The 17,312-nt window shown below is 38.9% G+C and overlaps 1 protein-coding gene across 1 annotated transcript; it reads right to left on the bottom strand.

The window, feature by feature from the left end:
* Positions 1 to 1,558: 1,558 nt before the first annotated feature.
* Positions 1,559 to 12,629, bottom strand: cfap36 (cilia and flagella associated protein 36). The gene is made up of 10 exons (XM_030772688.1): positions 12,527 to 12,629; positions 11,675 to 11,739; positions 11,332 to 11,433; positions 8,993 to 9,107; positions 8,428 to 8,515; positions 4,128 to 4,269; positions 3,232 to 3,346; positions 2,760 to 2,917; positions 2,354 to 2,515; positions 1,559 to 1,642 (listed from the first exon to the last, which is right to left on the bottom strand). The coding sequence occupies exons 1-10, from the start codon at positions 12,627 to 12,629 to the stop codon at positions 1,559 to 1,561; spliced, it is 1,134 nt and encodes a 377-aa protein (XP_030628548.1).
* Between the last annotated feature and the right edge of the window lie 4,683 nt (positions 12,630 to 17,312).

Raw genomic sequence — 17,312 nt, 5'->3', positions numbered from 1 at the left:
AAGATAATCTGAAACCTTTCTGTCGTTGGTTTTTACTCTCACTTGGTGGGCTGATATCCTTCTTTATTAATCTTTCAGAATCGCCAGCTGCTGTCCCTCACAAAACTGTCACTCTTCAGACGACCTTATAAACTCTTCACAGATCTAAAGGTTTTATACCAAGAATGAGACATGGTTTTCTACCTAGAATAATTTTAGTAGAAGCCCCATAGAGACACAGTGTATCATAACACTTAATGTATTACATGGAGTGTATTATGATTTATTTTAAACTATTTACACTTGACATGTATCAAAAAATCTGTTGTGTTCCAAAACAGAACAAAATTAAAAGCTGAAAAAAAAAAAATGAGAAAAAATGAGTCATTGTAATAACCGTTATCATTCATTACTACACTGCAAATCTGTCTCCATTAGTTTGGACTCTTGTCAGCATTGCTACAAGCCCACTGAGTCACAGAGGAGAACCAAGTAGATGGAAATGAAGTTGTCAAGAACACGCTGTTTAATTTGCATTGGCTTGGAAAGAGTATTTTGCATGAAGACATAAAAATGCACCATGAGAACAAATGCAAGCTCATAAAAAACATGCAGATGTCTTTCATTGTTCACAGAATCACGTTTCAGTTGAGGACCACAGTCAGATTAATACCATGATTACTTAACTCTGACCACCTTTCAATCGCACTAATTGAGCAAGAATTTGAGTTCTAGGTGCACTTAAAATGTGGGCAGTTCATCTCTCTTGTTTTGTTATTTGTTTCATTTTGCAAACTACACATTATTTGCAATTATCCATTTGCATCTTTCTCTTCGGGAGACGTTTTCACATTCCAGACTTATCATCATACAAACACACTGTCATTGAGCTCAACCCACATGATAAAATCAATTCATGAGCAATGATGTATATATTAACACACTGCACAACATGTATTCATTTGTACAAAACTAATTCCACAGAATCTCTGTAATATATGGATATCAGAGGAGGAATACAAGAGAGCATGACAACTAACACTTCTCCAAGTAGCAGGCGCTTCACAAAATACATTCTCAATATGAGTGCCTAGGAGGTTGAGAAAACTTGAATGAGCTGTACACGTTTGTATTAACTGCTTAGATACTTATCCATTCTCCATGGGGGGGGGGGGGAGGTCGGGGGAACACAGTTGCGATTTTTAGTTGTCAGCTGAATCATGCATGTTGCTAACAGCACTGAGCTAAGGTAATACATTTAATTAGGTCCTGTGAGAGCAATCTGACAACAGCAACAGAAACTGTCTATAAAAAATGCTAACTGTCTCAGATAGCAACTCTGTACTACCAGGTCCACAAAAAAAAAAAAATACAAAATTGTTTTTATTAAACAGCACATCTTATACAAGATATTACATGTTTTCAATACATGGTTTAAATTAAGACTAATCAAAAGTCTGAAACACTTTAATTTCCATCAAAGTGCATTGGTTCTATTGCACTGTTCATCAGAGTCCAGTTCTTTCAGTCCATCTCTTTACAGCACAACTGATCCTTACTCCATGCTTTTCAAACACTGTTACTTCTTGATGACTTCCTCTTTTAGTTTTTCTGCCAAGTGTTTCCTTTTCTGCAACTTCTTTTTTTCTTCCACTGAGATTTCCTTTGAATGAGAAAAAAAAGCACAAAAATCTAAACACAATAGATTTTAAGATACGGTTGTGATGGGCAGTAGAAAAGGCATCAAACGCTCTCAACTTATATGTTCTAGGCTCTTCAAAAAGGAGGTCTCTACAGGAGGTGTGGGTGAAAAGGAGGCATTTCTCAGGAGAAGGGTATGGCTACAGGACACAGAGAACATCCTAAATCACAGTACAGATCACCTTTTGACTCTGTCCCACATGGGCTGCATTCTGAGGGTGAGAACCATTGGCAATACTAGAACGGACAGTCTTTTTTGGTACACCTCCCTTAGATTGGCATTGAAGACAGAAATGACACGAGTTTAACAGAAAATATAAAATAAGAGAAGAGAACCGCAATACTCCTGTTTCAATATTTGATGTACTTATATCTAGTTCTAACTCAAATTAGAATAAATTAGATATAGATATAAATATAAACAGATTAGAATTAATTAATCTAATTAATATAATTCTCTGATTACTTTAACACCCCTACAATTAGAATCTTCACAGAGGGAATTCAGTCTGCAGTCAGACTGAAATACAGCAGAGTCTAAGTACATTGTGGTAGCTTCCAGAATGACAAGAGGATTCTGACTGTTCTGAATTACCTGTGCGCAATTACCTTCTTAGTGACAGGACTGCTACACTGCCAAGATACTGAGTACTTAAGGAGATGCAGGCCTTACCTGTGTGGTGGGTGTGGGTGCGGGGGCTGGAGCAGCCGTGGGCTCCTCGGCTGGAGGTTGCTTGGGTCTCTGCTCTTTTTTCAGGGCCTGCAGTTTGTCCCTCTGCTGTCTCAGGTACCGCGCTCTTTCCTGCAGCTGTTCTTGCTCTGTCGCTGACAATTCCTGCGCATCAGAGCAAATGAAACACAAACACATATGCACACAGAGAAAGACAGACAGATAGAGAGAGAGACAGACACAGAGAGAGAGAGAGAGAGGGAGAGGGAGAGAGAGGGAGAAAGAGACGCCTGATTAGACAGAACTCTAATCAATTCTTTCAGGACAAAAGACTGGAGTGGAGCCAGCAGACAGACAGCTACACCTGTATTGAGTTTGGCTCTGCTACGGATAGTAGTAGATGACTCACATTAAAGGGTCTGGAGATACCAGCCTCCCTCTGCGCCTCAGCCAGATAGCTCTCGACTGTCTGCCTGCCACTCTTCTCCTTCAGTGTGGCTGGAGGCTCAGAGCCCTTGACTGGAGCTGTCACGGCTGGAAGCGTCTTCCTTTCGCCGCTGTCCTTCCCTGTATGAGACAGGCTTGATTTTTAAGCCTTCTGTTACAAATATAAGGCTCTCTCTGAACAGTTTAATACACTAATGATGGTAAATTGAGACTAATAAAACAGTACACATATACACTTTTAGTCTTACATAACAAAACTGAAAGAGCAGACACAGAGCACAAGCTGGTCTATAGGGAAACAGTGAACTTCATAGGAAACACTCACTCACACACACTCTCTTTGTCTGAATGCCTGAAACCATTAAACATGAAATGAGGATAGAAACGGACTCAGATATTTGTGTTAAATGGACTGACTGGAGGGTTTGAGTTACCTAATGAACGCTTGTCAGAGGATACAGTGTTTGTTTTGGCTGAACTTGGTTCACCGTTTTCAGCAGACCTTAGCTGATCTTGCTTCTCGGTTTTCTTTGATGACATATTGTCAATCTAGAGTAGGGGGGGGGGGGAGAAAAACACATGATGTTTATTCATCAAGTCATTTCAGAGACAGGGACAACTACACAAGTCATTACATTATTTCAGAGAGGAAAACAGAAGAGCAGAGCAAACCATTTCATCAAATGATTTAATAACATTTAATACAGAGTTGACCATGGCTGTGGTGGCTAAAGTTTGAATATATAGTGGGAGAATATAAGGTCCTGGGCCCAGAGCCCAAAATGAGGTGTCTTAAATCTTGGGTATCCTGGGGCTCCACAAAAATCAGCCCTGAGAACTGATGCTTCACTTGAGTTAGTAAAACATTTATGAAACAATACATTAATCATGCACAATGTTAATTTTCATGCATCATGGATTGTGATTTTAAAGTTTGGGGGGAGGGGGGACATAAAGGTTCATGTGTGTTCTAGAGCAGGGGTGTCAAACTCACTTTCAGCCCAGCCCAGTGTCATTTTTGTGTGCCCTCAAAGAGCCATAAACTGCCAGTCTATAAATTTCTCTCTTTACTTAAATACATGCCTCTACTCTAGATTAGCATAGGTTGCATCAAATATTCTAGGCTCTGAAAGCAGAATGAAGCACATATTTTTGAAAATGTGAAATGTGAAACACTGCTCTAATATAAATATTTCAGTTGTTTGGCCTACGATGGACTGTATCAGTATTATTTCTGGTAAATTCATGAGGTGGCGGGCCTTATTCAGCCTGCAGTCCTTGGGTTTGACATTTGTATTTCCAGAGGGCAATAATGAACAATCTTGCTTACAGAGCTGGTAGACTGGGCAGAGGCAGAAGCTTCAGAGTCAAAGCCATTTTTGTCAGCAGAAGAGCCACTGGATGTACACCCTATTTCCTCCTCAAACTGCAGCCTCCTGGCCACCTCCTCGTCATACTCCTCCTTTGACCTCCTGCACACAGAAGACACAGAAAGAAATTAAGCTTTCACATATATACACAAGCGTCCTTTATGTGACCTGATCAGTAATCTTAGCCTTGGCATGATGGGTTTGTGTGAAACTTGGTTAAAGTCAGATGTTTTTCTCCCTTTAAATGAAGCTTCACCCCCTAACTACTCCTTTTCTTATGCTGCTAGGGCAACAAAGAAAGGGGGGGGGGGGGTGTAGCACTAATCTATAATACTAAATTTTCTCCTAACACCCTTAGCTTATCTAACTTTCTTTAACCTTTGAGCTGCTCTCCGTGAAGCAATCCTGCACTACCTCATCTTTCCTCATAGTAGTACTGTCTCAGCCCCCGGGGCCCTATAGTCAATTTCTAGATGAGTTTTCTGAATTCATCTCTGTTATTATTACTAAAGTGGATAAAATCCTGATACTGGGCAACTTTAATATCCACATCAATAACACTTCTGATTCTCTTAATAAAGCTTTTACAGCTATCATAGACACTTTTAGCTTTAACAAGTATGTCCACGGACCCACTCATTCCAATGGCAACACTTTGGATCTTATTCTAGCTTGTGGACTAGACGTCTCTCACGTAGTCATCTCTCCTTACTCCACTGCCCTCTCAGACCATTTTCTTATTACTTCCCAGGTAACTCTCCTGTTCACGCCAGTTGTCTCTGCCACGGTTCGTAGCTGCCATCGCATTAGTGTTTCCACCACTGCTGCACTCGCTGACCTGCTTCCTACTGCTCTCAACTCTTTCAATGATCAGCAAGGGTCTTTGAGCGATTTGACGGACAGAATCAATTCTACCCTCTGTAATGCTTTAGATATGGCAGCACCATTAACTATAGAAAATAAGCATAAACACTGAACACCTTGGTTTAATAATAATACCTGTGCGCTAAGCAGGTGTGTAGGAGACTGGAACGAAAATGGCAGACCACTAAAGTAGAGGTCTTCCGCCTTGCCTGAAACGACAGCCTGAGTGATTATACGTGTGCCCTCTCCACAGCCAAATCCACTTATTATTCGGATATCATTAATCTTAACAAAAATAACCCCAGGTTCCATTTGGTACAGTATCTAAACTTACCCAGAATCACTCCCCTCAATCTAACCCTTTCACCGCAAATTATTTTGTTGAATTTTTCTTTCAAAAAATAGACTCAATGCATGGTGATATTCAAATTAATCTATCAAATCAGCCTGCTTGAACGCTCTCCGTCATTGTGCCTGAGATTAATCAGGATGTGCACCCTTTAACTCAATTTAACCCGGTGTCTCTAGACGCACTGTTCAAATTGGTGCACTCTGCTGAACCAGCCTCTTGCCTGCTTGACCCTCTACCTGCTAAACTTTACACAGAGCTTTTCTTGGTCTTTGGCCCAACAATGCTTAACCTTCTAAATATGTCACTTAAACCTGGCGTTTTACCCTCCGCTTTTAAAATGGCCATGATCAGGCCTTTACTTAAAGAACCAAAACTTGACCCTGAAGCCTTAAATATTCAAAAATACTTTGAAAAAATTGTAGCTGCTCAGCTTGTAGCTCATATGTCCTCTAACAGTCTGTTTGAAATGTGTCAGTCAGGCCTCAGACGTTTTCATTCTACTGAAACCGTGCTTACTAGAGTAACTAACGATCTTTTGTTAGCCATGGACGCTGGTGCTATTCTTATTCTACTTGATCTGAGTGTTGCATTTGACACAGTCGATCACACCATATTGTTAAAGTGCCTGAAAAATCAAATTGGCATTTGTGGCCTGGCGCTCTCTTGGTTTAAATCTTATCTCTCAGAGACAAAGCAGTGTGTCCACTACAATAATGTGACCTCTGATTACTGTGCCGTGATCATAACTATGGTGATCCTCAGGGGTTGGTCCTTGGCCCTCTCCTATTCTCTATGTACATGCTCCCTCTGGGTGACATTATTCGTAGTTACAACATTAACTTCCATTGTTATACTGATGATACTCAGATTTTCTTACCTATCAAGCACAATGACCGCTCTGAATTGGCTAACCTTGAGGCTTCTCTTTGTGCTATTAACGGTTGTATGTCTTCAAATTTCCTGATGCTTAACGCAAGAAAGACTGAAATGCTGGTCATTGGTCCCACTATGCATAAGCATCTTTTTAGTGATCTTACCCTAAATTGACAACTGCATCATCTCTCAAAACTACAGCTAAAAACCTTGGTGTGTTCTTTGACTCTAGTTTCTCACTAGTCACTCATATCAAAAACACAACTAAAAGTGCTTTTTATCACCTCTGTAATATCGCTAAAATTAGGCCCTGTCTAAGTATGGCTGGTGCAGAAACCACTGTTCACGCATTTGTCACATCTTGCCTCAATTACTGCAGTGTTCTGTACTCTGGGCTGCCTGCCTCTAGTACCAAAAGTCTTAAGCTGGTCCAGAATGCTGCTGCAAGAATCCTGACCAGAACAAGGAAGACTGACCACATTACACCTGCCCTGGCTTCCCTTCATTGGCTCCCAATTCATGCAAGGGCAGATTTTAAGGTCCTCTTATTAACATATAAAATTCTACATGGGCTTGTGCCAGCCTACCTATCTGACTTAATTACAACCCATAACCCCCCTCGCACCCTGAGCTCTCAAGATTCTGGACTATTAGTCGTTCCAAGAGTTAAAAAGAGGTCTGCTGGCTACCAAGCCTTTTCCTACCGCTCTCCCCTCCTCTGGAATGGTCCAACTACAGAAATAAGGGAGGCAAACTCTCTTCATATCTTTAAAACTAAACTAAAGACTTACTTATTTTCTCTAACTTATGGATGATATAATTTTGACTTTGTTGTGGACGTGTAAAGCCCTTTGAGACTATAAATAGTGATATTGGGCTCTAAAGAAACTTGTATCATTATTACTATTATTATTATTATGTGAAATATTTAATATTTAAAGTTTAACCTTTCTGAAATAAAATATTTAAAGATGCAGAATCTGCTATATTAAGCACAGAGTAATGTTCTGTGCATTGAGTGGACACTGCACAGCAGTTTGAGTTTTTTCCTGTCCTCTTCTGCAAGAACATAGCTGATGTGGGGAAGGTTCCAGAAGCTCGCAGACTTAAACGGAGAGAGAAAGAGAGGGAGAGGGAGAGAGAGACCCAAGAAATATTTTTAGCTGAACCTGAGTGCCTGTGATTACATAATCCTTCCATTCAAACCATGGTTACAGAAACTTTTCAGCAAGTATCGTTACAAAGACGACATTTCAGGGTTAGACCATTCTAGTAACTGAAATCCAGACCACTGTCTGATAGGATCTGTACCCTAACACTCTTGGTGATCTCTTAATGGATTTCATTACCATCTTAATTAAACTGCCCTGCATCTTCCGGATTTATAACCAAGACTGACTTATGAAGCAGAGATGGGCTACGACTATATACATCCATGACACAGAAAAACGAAATTCAAAAAGGTCCAACAGACATATTGAACTAAAAAGCTAGAATTTCCTGAGGCCATCAGGAGCATGCTCAATAACTTAAAGCTGATACAGTATCTCTGTGACCTCCTTTGAGAACGCAACTGATGCCAATGCCGATGGGAGGAAGAGGATGGCAAACACACCGCAAGGCTCCATCACTAAACCAAAAGAAATGGAGCCAAGGCTGACAGAAGACAAAGAGCCCAAAATAGGATAGAAATACCATTTACTCAGCTGCCTTTGAGTAGAAATACCGCAAACCAATATTGGTGAAACCTTAAGTGGCTTAACTCCGTATAGACACACTCCTTTATATACTTGGCTTATCTTAAACTACATCAATCCCATTAGAAGGTGAGTTACACTTGCCTACAGAGGAGAGAATGTATTATCTAGGACAATTTTAACAGTACATCTCCAGTGAACTACCATATAACACTCTTGTTCATTATCATTGATGATTAGGAAAATAAGTGGCAGTGTTTGTGAACTGTCTATGAGATCTCAAAAGATCGAAAAAGTGAGGTCATTTAAGAACTGCATTGGTGTGTTGATTCATCAGGATTCAGTGGTGCAAGTTTTACTATTTGTTTATAATAAGAGTGAGGTTTCATCCACATTAGTGGTCACATTTAGATAACTATAACTCAAATGGGTATCACGTTTGTCAGTTCAGGTCCGATCTGTGTGTTAACATACTTCAAGACCTCCTGTAGGATCCTCATCTCCTGCTGCTCCAGCTCACTCATCATATCGGCTCCGTCCGTGAGACACTCAGGAAGAGCACCTAGCATAGACACACAGAGAAAACTCAACATCACTGACCTCATTTGAACCACTAATATACCAGGGAGCTGGTTCAATGTATGGCCTGATGACAAGAAACTCATAGACTGCTCTGTTCTGTGTCCCTCATTAAGACAAAGATCATCCTTTCATTGATGTAAAGAGGAGCACAAATGGATATAATTTGATCAACGCAGGAAATCCACTGGAACAAATCAGACCGCTTGCTTTTCAGTTCATATTACAAATTTGTATGTCACAGTCTTATCAAATCCAATCAAATCTTATCAAGGCTCTAATTCAAGCTCCATTTCTGCCATAAGGTTTGTCGACTCAACATTTGAGAAAGGTGCGTACAATCAAAGAGCAAGTCTGCTTCGGTAATTCCTGCCCATGCAGACGGTAGCAAACGTCCCGAGGGTATAGTCTGTCAAGATGTCAGTAAGTAGGATATGTCCTGATAGGATGTATGGAGTACCGTTTCTCTCTTTTATGACACGCAAGGCCTGCAGCTGCAGCTCCATGTTCTTCTGAACCATGAGGGACCGGAATATTTGGAAGTCATCCGTGGCCAGGACGGGCTGGAAAACAGTCTGCAAAAAAGTATATAACGTTAATTATATCTGCAGCTAATTTGCTACCAGAATGAGAAACAATGGAAAAAGACTAAAGTCAAGACGAGACATCATATCATTCCTCATTGGTGAAAACTGGAGCCGGTCATTTAAAATGCAAAAATATTTTTAAATTGACAGAATATCTCTAAGTATCAAACTTTCTATACTCCAAATCACAGTTGGTAAGAACCACTCTGCTAGTCATTAAGCAACGTCACAGGAGCTTACATGGTATGTTTCTTTCTACTCTTGCAAATCTTCTTACGTGATGAGTCAGCAATTCATTAATTGGCACCTGACAACACTCATTGCATAGGAAGTCACGACAGCACAGGTTAAATCATCAGTATTCTTCTGATGTTTATATTGCAGGGTGTCTGTACATTGTGAATTTACTAGTCTTAAGATGGTACTTAGAAAAAAATGGGTCAGAGCTATGTCATTCATCTGTTCTCACTGTCCAAGGCCTAGATTCTCAGTCTCCTGGTAACTTAATCAAGCCAAGGGCTTTTTCTAGCTCAGGTAAGTCTCCGAAGCCACAGCTGGGACTAAATGTCACTCCAATGCAGGAATAGCTCTCTACAGTCATATCCTCTGCCTAAGTAACCCAATTCAGAGCTGGCCCAGTAATCTCTTCACAGGCCAGTTTACCTGAGCCAAAGAGAGCTTAACCCTTTAAACTACAGTGCTGGCAAAACAAAAGATTCCCTGACAATCCCTTGTCTCTAAGCTGTGATTTTTGCATTAGGCAATCATATCAGCTTGATGTATGATCTTGCGATATGATTGTATGATATGTGATTAGATTTCACTGTATGATATTAGTAAAATTTAGGGACTCTTTCATTCTTGACCAATATTTTCTTTTCAAGCATTCTTCATTAAGAACAAAACGTGCAGGTGCTAAATACCAGGTGTAGACCCAAAGGCACAAGAGGTGTTTTATGTTTTCCAATGCTTTGGAGAAATCCAATTAACCTAAAAGCATACTGGAGTTAAACCGACAATTTGTCACTAGTCACTCAGTCAATAAGTCACCTTCATAATCATAATCAACAATACCACTATCTCAGAACAAAATAATCTTTTATTTGTTCTTTTATGTTTATTTTCCTCACTTATGACTTCTTTTTTTCTTTCAAATTTAATTAAAAGCTTAGGATTCTAAACTCATCTTATATTTTATGGGATTATCGAAGCATTGACTTATTCTAACTATGATTAACATTCCCATGTAGGCCCATCCAAATTAAGTACAACTGGTGAATGTATGTGAGGACACAGAATCAAGTGCGTATTCATCTTCTATAAATCTCAGGCTGGTTTCTTATATGCACTCCCTTTATCCAACTTAGCATTTTTCTGAAAATGAAAGAAGATTTCTAGAAAACATTAATACAAGAGGTCCGTTATATTAAATATCTCAAATATGGTAGATTGATTAGATCCTCAATGTCGTATATTACACTTACACATCAAGTTAAGCCTTACAGGTTACACTCTGCCATAGAGGTGTCGATTAAACCCCTTAGACTTTAAGGTCACCTGAGCTTTAACTCTCACAGTAACATTGCAACAACATGATCATGAGCACCAGGTCCCAACAGATGAGATAAGATCCCCCTGTGGGCTACGAACAGACATCTGCATGCTGGGAACAAGTTACGCTTTGTCCAGACCCGTTCAAGACCTAAGCTCTGAATACCACAATGTCTCAGAAAGACACTCAAATGCGCTCCAGTATATAGGCCAGTAAATGCGTAACCTAACCAGCATAAGAATATAACTAACACTTAACGACCTTCCTCAAAGACAAGAAAAGGACATCCAGTAACACTAGAGCAAGATCTTCCTAATAATGTTAAAGGGAAAGCATAGCTAAGCCTGGCCTCACAGGAAGTCAATAATCCTTTGTATCTACAGACGGTAATATCAGCACTTTCTAGCAAAGAAAGAAGCATGTCTTCATTGGTAGGAAAAGCCAGGGGCACAAAAGGTTCCTCTTTAACAAACACATATTTAAACAGTGGTAACTGTCAGTGTAAACAGATGCCCTTTTCTACTAATATGGTTTCAGCATGACTCAGAGCTAGCCTCTCTCTGCTCTTGCTTGTTTAGATGACAGTTGGGGAGAGGTAATACTTTGTTGTGCTTCCAAGACAACTCCTGAGAAAAATAATAAGAAAGAGCATATTCTTACCTGCAATGTTTTGGACTTGGCGAAAGGGGAGGAGCATGCTTCCAGAAACTGTTGCTCATTAATTCCGACCTCTTGCATATAGTTTTCAAGCAGTTTCTCTACCTAGATGAGAAATGGGAGGTGAATCTTGTGACTGTAACCAAATCTGAATTCACACCGAAGGTATGATATATTTAGTCCAATTATGCTATTTTGGTACTTTAAGTATCGTTCTATTACCAAAATCGTACTTCACAGAAATAACTAATATTTATATTACGCAATTTTTGTATCAATAATTATTGGTCATGATATAAACTGTTGTAAATGAACAATCACAGGCATTATCCACTTCTTTACCCACCAGTTCTTTGTATTGCTGATGAATTTCTGTATAGGTCAGTTTATTTTCATCTTCATCATCGAACACTGAAAAATCAAAAGAGACCCATGGTTGCATAATTCACTGAACTCACTGTAATTTAAGTGCAGCCCCTTCATTTCAAACAATTGCTTTGTGTTTACTTCATCTGTTGTAATTTAAAATCACTGCGACTGCGTAGACACGTGTAAATGAGCTATGACCCACCAGTCTTTTTCATAAGACAAAAGTCATTTCAGGTCTAAATCTGCATTCCTACTGCAGATACATTCTGATATATTCCACGTGCTAGACAGATTTGTTTGATGGAGCAAGTTTCAGTGTCTGGACATGAACAAAGCTTGCATTCGAGCAACATTGTCAAATCGTGAAACTGTTCTTTAAATATTCTTCCTAACTCCTTCCTAGCATAATGACTTTAAAAGATCGACTTGAGAATGCGTTGGGGACAACACTCTTTCCCAGGCCTAGTCCTCTTTGAAATTCCAGAAGGTAGCTACTGCCTCTTTACATCAACTTGCTTAAGCTGGCTTGCCTTTGCTCCTCCAGAGTAGCTAAACAATTAAAACTGTTAGGAAATAACACGTCAGCTGATAACTTATTTGCGAAGTAGAAGGGAATAGAGCAATGAAAGCGAAACTTCGCCAACAAAACCAAGCATGGCTATGTTTGCTATCGTTGACCCACGCTGCGCCCGCACCACACTGATGCTCAAGGTGCAACTATTGGCTAACTACACGGTCTACGCATTCCTAAATTAGATATGATATAGGCATACAAAGCAATGGGTATTGTGCTACTTAATAGGATATGAATAGCTAAGAGAGAAATTACCCGAGCACTTGTTTTCCATAAAATCGGTGACTGGTATCATCCATTCGGGACTTCCTAGGTATCCCGCAATGCTCTCCAGGACCCATTCACTGTCATCGGCCATGATAAAAACAATACCACCGTGTGGTGTTTGGGCTGGTCAGCTAACGCGGCTTTAGCCTGCAATTGTACAAAAATGCACAATCCAGTTCTGAGTAGTCAGGCATTTGCTGTCGATTATTCTTTCAACTGCGCTTTCCTTCGCTCTGACAGTACAGTGGCAACAACAAAATCTCAGCTCAACAAGAGACACAAGTTCATGGATCTGGAATCACCCGGATGAATGACACAAACCTGTAACCATGGTAATCTTTTACGTCAGTACACTGCCTCCCATTCGCTGATGTACAGCTGGAGGTAAGAATCCCTCACAATTAGTAATCCAGTTGCTGAAATTTATGTCGTGCTAATTTCTTTTATGAACTACCTGCAAACATTCCCAAATTTGAGTAGCATCTCTCTATATTTGCACGAGCCATATCTCCCCATAAACTGATGTCCATGCCTCATTATTATGATGAGATCTTACAAACTGCACTGATTCACTCGACCGTTTAGCGTTTGTTAAATTTTGATTCAAAATGATGGATCGATTTGTTGGGTCGGCTGAATTTATCCATTACCTGGAGTAGGTGTCAGGGTTTGGAGATAATCTGACTGTGGGATTTAGGCCTCTTACAAGCGCAGGGCGAGAGTGTCTTGGCGTCTGATTTATCCCTGAGCCCTGATTGGTGAAAGATTTATTGTAAGGTTAAAACATCAGAGGAACGAGTGCATCTAATCTCTCACTCTAAATTTCTTCTAGAACTTTCACTGTCTTAATTCAAGCATGTGCGCTCTCTCTCTCTCTCTCTCTCTCTCTCTCTCTCTCTCTCTCTCTCTCTCTCCCTCCCTCTCTCTCTCACACACACACAGGCACACATGCACACACAATTTACAGCATCTGAAATACCACACAAGTGTCCATATGAGAAGAAAAAATTTATTACAAATCAAATTTCAGAGCATTAATTAAAGTGAGCGGCATAAAAGTTTCACAGATATACAACCCCCTATATTGATTCAATAAACTATATACAGTTTGTGAGAGCATGACATGCAAGCAGATCACATGCAAAAATAGAGCTATTAAATTCAACCAACAAATTGCCTCTGTAATGTTCTTTATATTATGTTGCATCAATTAAAATACTAGACATTTAGTGCATAACTTTCCTCTTTGCTCTTATTCAGTGCAAGCAGTAATAGGGAACAACAAAGACAGATCATAGTGTTAGTCCTAGACAGACTGTATTCATAGACACAGGATGGCATAACTCATAAATTAGCCTTTTCCCTACAGTTAGTTGAAGGTAGGATCATGTAGAATTATCACTATGATAGCATAAAATTCTGTGGGATCTGGATTAAAAGGATTAAAAACCACCTGGAAATTATTTTTTGTTTGTTTGTTTATTTGTTTGTTTCTATTGGTTCAAATACATATGAATGTTTTATTGTAACAGCCAGATTAATTTACCCAGTTCAGTTTACCTGCATAAACTGATATGTGTAGTATTTGCCTCTTAGTCCTTATCCTGAGTGACTAATTCCAATATATATCAGTAAACATTATTCATATAATTACATATTGATTTATTCATATCATTAAATATCAATATATATCTATTTACATTTTTATTCACCACAATATTGTCTTTGTACTACTCTTAAGTCAACAGACTACAGGAGCAAGTATTTATCTGTTCTCTAGATGGCAGTAGGAACTCTTGGAACTGAGATCACCCACTGTGAAGACAAAGGGTGCAGTATATGAATACTGTCTGACAGCAAGGGTAGAGTACATTACAATCTATCTCATTGTCCATTGTGCCATCTGCTTTATCTCTGATAAATCTAAATATATCTATGGGGAGAGATCTATCCTCCATCCAGTCAGAGTGCAAGCCAGTGGTGCAGCATCTCTGGATATGGAGGAATTTAAGTGCTTTGCTGAAGATGCGTCAACAGCACACAGGGATCCCTACCAGCTACTACCCAGTATAAAGGGTTTTTTTTTTCAATTGTATCATGAACTGAACCCCCGATCATAGTGCTGCTGGTTCTGTTCCCTTACATCTAAGCTATTGCCACCCCTTATGTTTTCTTTTTGACCCTTTAGAATTTAATTGAATTATTAAAGTGGACAAAGGGTCGAAGTGATTGCTACTCAGTAGGTTTCTCATCATGACTTAGTTTTGACGGTAAGAGCTTAAACCTGAGGAACTGTCAGTATCATCACCACATAATCTCTCAGAATGAATGTCTGGGATGAAATGTAGAATGGCATTTTATGCTGCAAATGGCGTATGACAAAGCGTATTCTTAATTAATGAAGAAACTGTAAGAGCTACCAGCAAATGAAACATGGTCTGATGTTTTAGGCATAAAACACAGTTGATCAGAAAAGACACGCTGATGTATCAGTCTTGTATTCTGTAGATGCTGTGTTTTGACATATTAAATGAATGACAAATAGCTCTAGCTTTTGTAACTGTGCTGATGTAGTAAGGGTGCACGGATCAGTGAGAGGACTGTTGGCAAACACAGCTCAAGATACATCCACAATATCCAAAGCACAAAAATCAAAATATTGAAATGAAATATATGACAACATCTTTCTGGCATGGAATTGCATGCTTCGGGGATCAAACAAATACGGTCAGACAATGGTTTGAAGTTCCCTGCAAACATGTGAGAAATAAAATTTGCCTTTTTTTTTGACAAACCACGTGGTACAGCAAATGAACAACTAAAAGTGTTTTGTTTTACATAACATATGATCATGAATACGTTCTATATTGTGCCGTCATGTTTAAGTATGTGATTAGGATATGACTCACCCATCCCTCCAAAAAAATTAGACATTTTCTCCCTCTCAGCCAAATCATTCTGGTCTGTTGATTTTGGTCTTTCCTTAAAATACATTACGTTGAATTTTATATGTGTATATATATATATGTGTGTGTGTGTGTGTGCGTATACACACACACACACACACACACACATATATATATATATATACAAAGACCTTTGGGGATTCTTTTCTTTGAATCCAAGCCTAAGTATGACTCAATAACAAGTTGTTTTAAACTGAAATGCTATTGTCCTCTCCTTACGAAACAGAAGTACTTTACAGGGGGGAAAAACACTGAGGTTCATTGACTCCACTGTTAATACTCACAAATGAAATGTCTAGGAGGATGGTACTTTGAAACCAAGATGAAAAACATGGCTTTAGGTTACAGGAGATGGTTATCTGTGGTTTTACTCTATTAGTCTAATTGATTTTACTGACTGGAGCCTGCGCTCATTCGAGCATTTTGTGTATCAAACATCAATAACCATATACTTTTGATACATTCATATCTAAAAACAGTTACAGCAATTAAAAAGCCCATCCTTCCTTCTTCCCAACGATAACAAATTGAACTCAAATCTCATCAGCAGTTTAAACTGGGCAAACAGTAGTTCAGAAAACCTCTCCTTAAAAAGCCAAGTGACAACAGTTAGATGAATCAAATAGTCTTACTCTGAAACAGTAATGAAACAGTGATGTTTCTATGGTGTATTAGTGAATGCTCATGATAGACACTGAAGGTTGACTTTAAACTTGGCAGCAGCAAAAAATATGGATGCCGTTAATTTAAATGCATTTTAGTATCAAATCAAAGCCTGAAACCCTGCTGAAACAGAAATGTGAGTGAATATTTTTTAAATAACTTTTCCATTGTGACAGAACAAAAGATATGAAAGGAATATGATGGTGCCAGTTCTGTTCCAGAATGCGCTCAGATTCTCATGTTCATGCAAATATCAAAACACACTGGGTATAGTATAAAACACTTTGATTTCTGTGTGAATAGTGCACAAAATTATATGGCTGTTTATGTGTTCAAAAACAAGCTGTATATAATCACTTGAAAATAGTATTGTTTTTGGAGTTGGCATTCAGATCTCAAGTATTTGCTCTGTCTATACACTAAAATTTTAAAGAATACCAACCTTGAATTACAAAAATTATCTTGTAGAATGCTGCTTTCTTATCCAACTACATCATGTAAAAATCAACAGAAATCCTGGGAAGCACCCTCACCCTTCCCCAAAAGATGTTCATTTAAGGTCATGATACACAGTGACAGTGCTAAATAGTCCTTTTCTGTTCTTCAGATGTTGTTCAGTAAAAAGACAGAAAAAAGGGTTTTTTGGTCATGGCAGCCATGGCAGGTAGCAAGCCTGCTATCAACATATTAAAAAAGAAAAACACACACATACAAACACAATGTAGGTTTCATGGGATAAAACAGTGAATCAATTAACATACATTAGTAATCTGAAAAAAGAAAAATCTAGCTATGGAGTACAACTTCACTTTTTTAATCTCCTCTAGACCTCCTCAGGCGATCACCCATTGGATTCCCATTCCGCATAAAATTCTGTGCATAGTGAAAATTCTGTGTGGAATCAAGTTTTGATGATCAATAGATATTAGTCCGAGATAGACTGAAAAAAGGCATGGGTCCAAAATAAAAAGCACATTCATTACTTCATGTTCATAAAATTCTTCTCAAGCAAATCTTCAAGCAAAGGATATAACAAAAAATTTGCAAGGAGCTGAAAGAATTCAAAGATGGGTTTAAAAATAAGATAGTTTGAGGATAATGTCATATGATTTGGTTCTGAAAATGTTTCTGTGACAAGGGACACC

The sequence above is a fragment of the Chanos chanos genome, chromosome 4 (genome assembly GCF_902362185.1).
Source record: "Chanos chanos chromosome 4, fChaCha1.1, whole genome shotgun sequence".
Classification (NCBI taxonomy): domain Eukaryota; kingdom Metazoa; phylum Chordata; class Actinopteri; order Gonorynchiformes; family Chanidae; genus Chanos; species Chanos chanos.
This window is presented reverse-complemented; position numbering and strand designations above follow the sequence as displayed.

Excerpts from the sequence above, each read along its gene's own strand:
- cfap36 (XM_030772688.1), bottom strand. The coding sequence starts at position 12,629 with ATGGCCGATGACAGTGAATGGGTCCTGGAGAGCATTGCGGGATACCTA. Across the intron at positions 9,108-11,331 it reads CCAAGTCCAAAACATTGCAG|ACTGTTTTCCAGCCCGTCCT; the intron begins GTAAGAATATGC and ends ACTTTTTTGCAG. Across the intron at positions 1,643-2,353 it reads CACCCACACCCACCACACAG|GAAATCTCAGTGGAAGAAAA; the intron begins GTAAGGCCTGCA and ends TCTCATTCAAAG.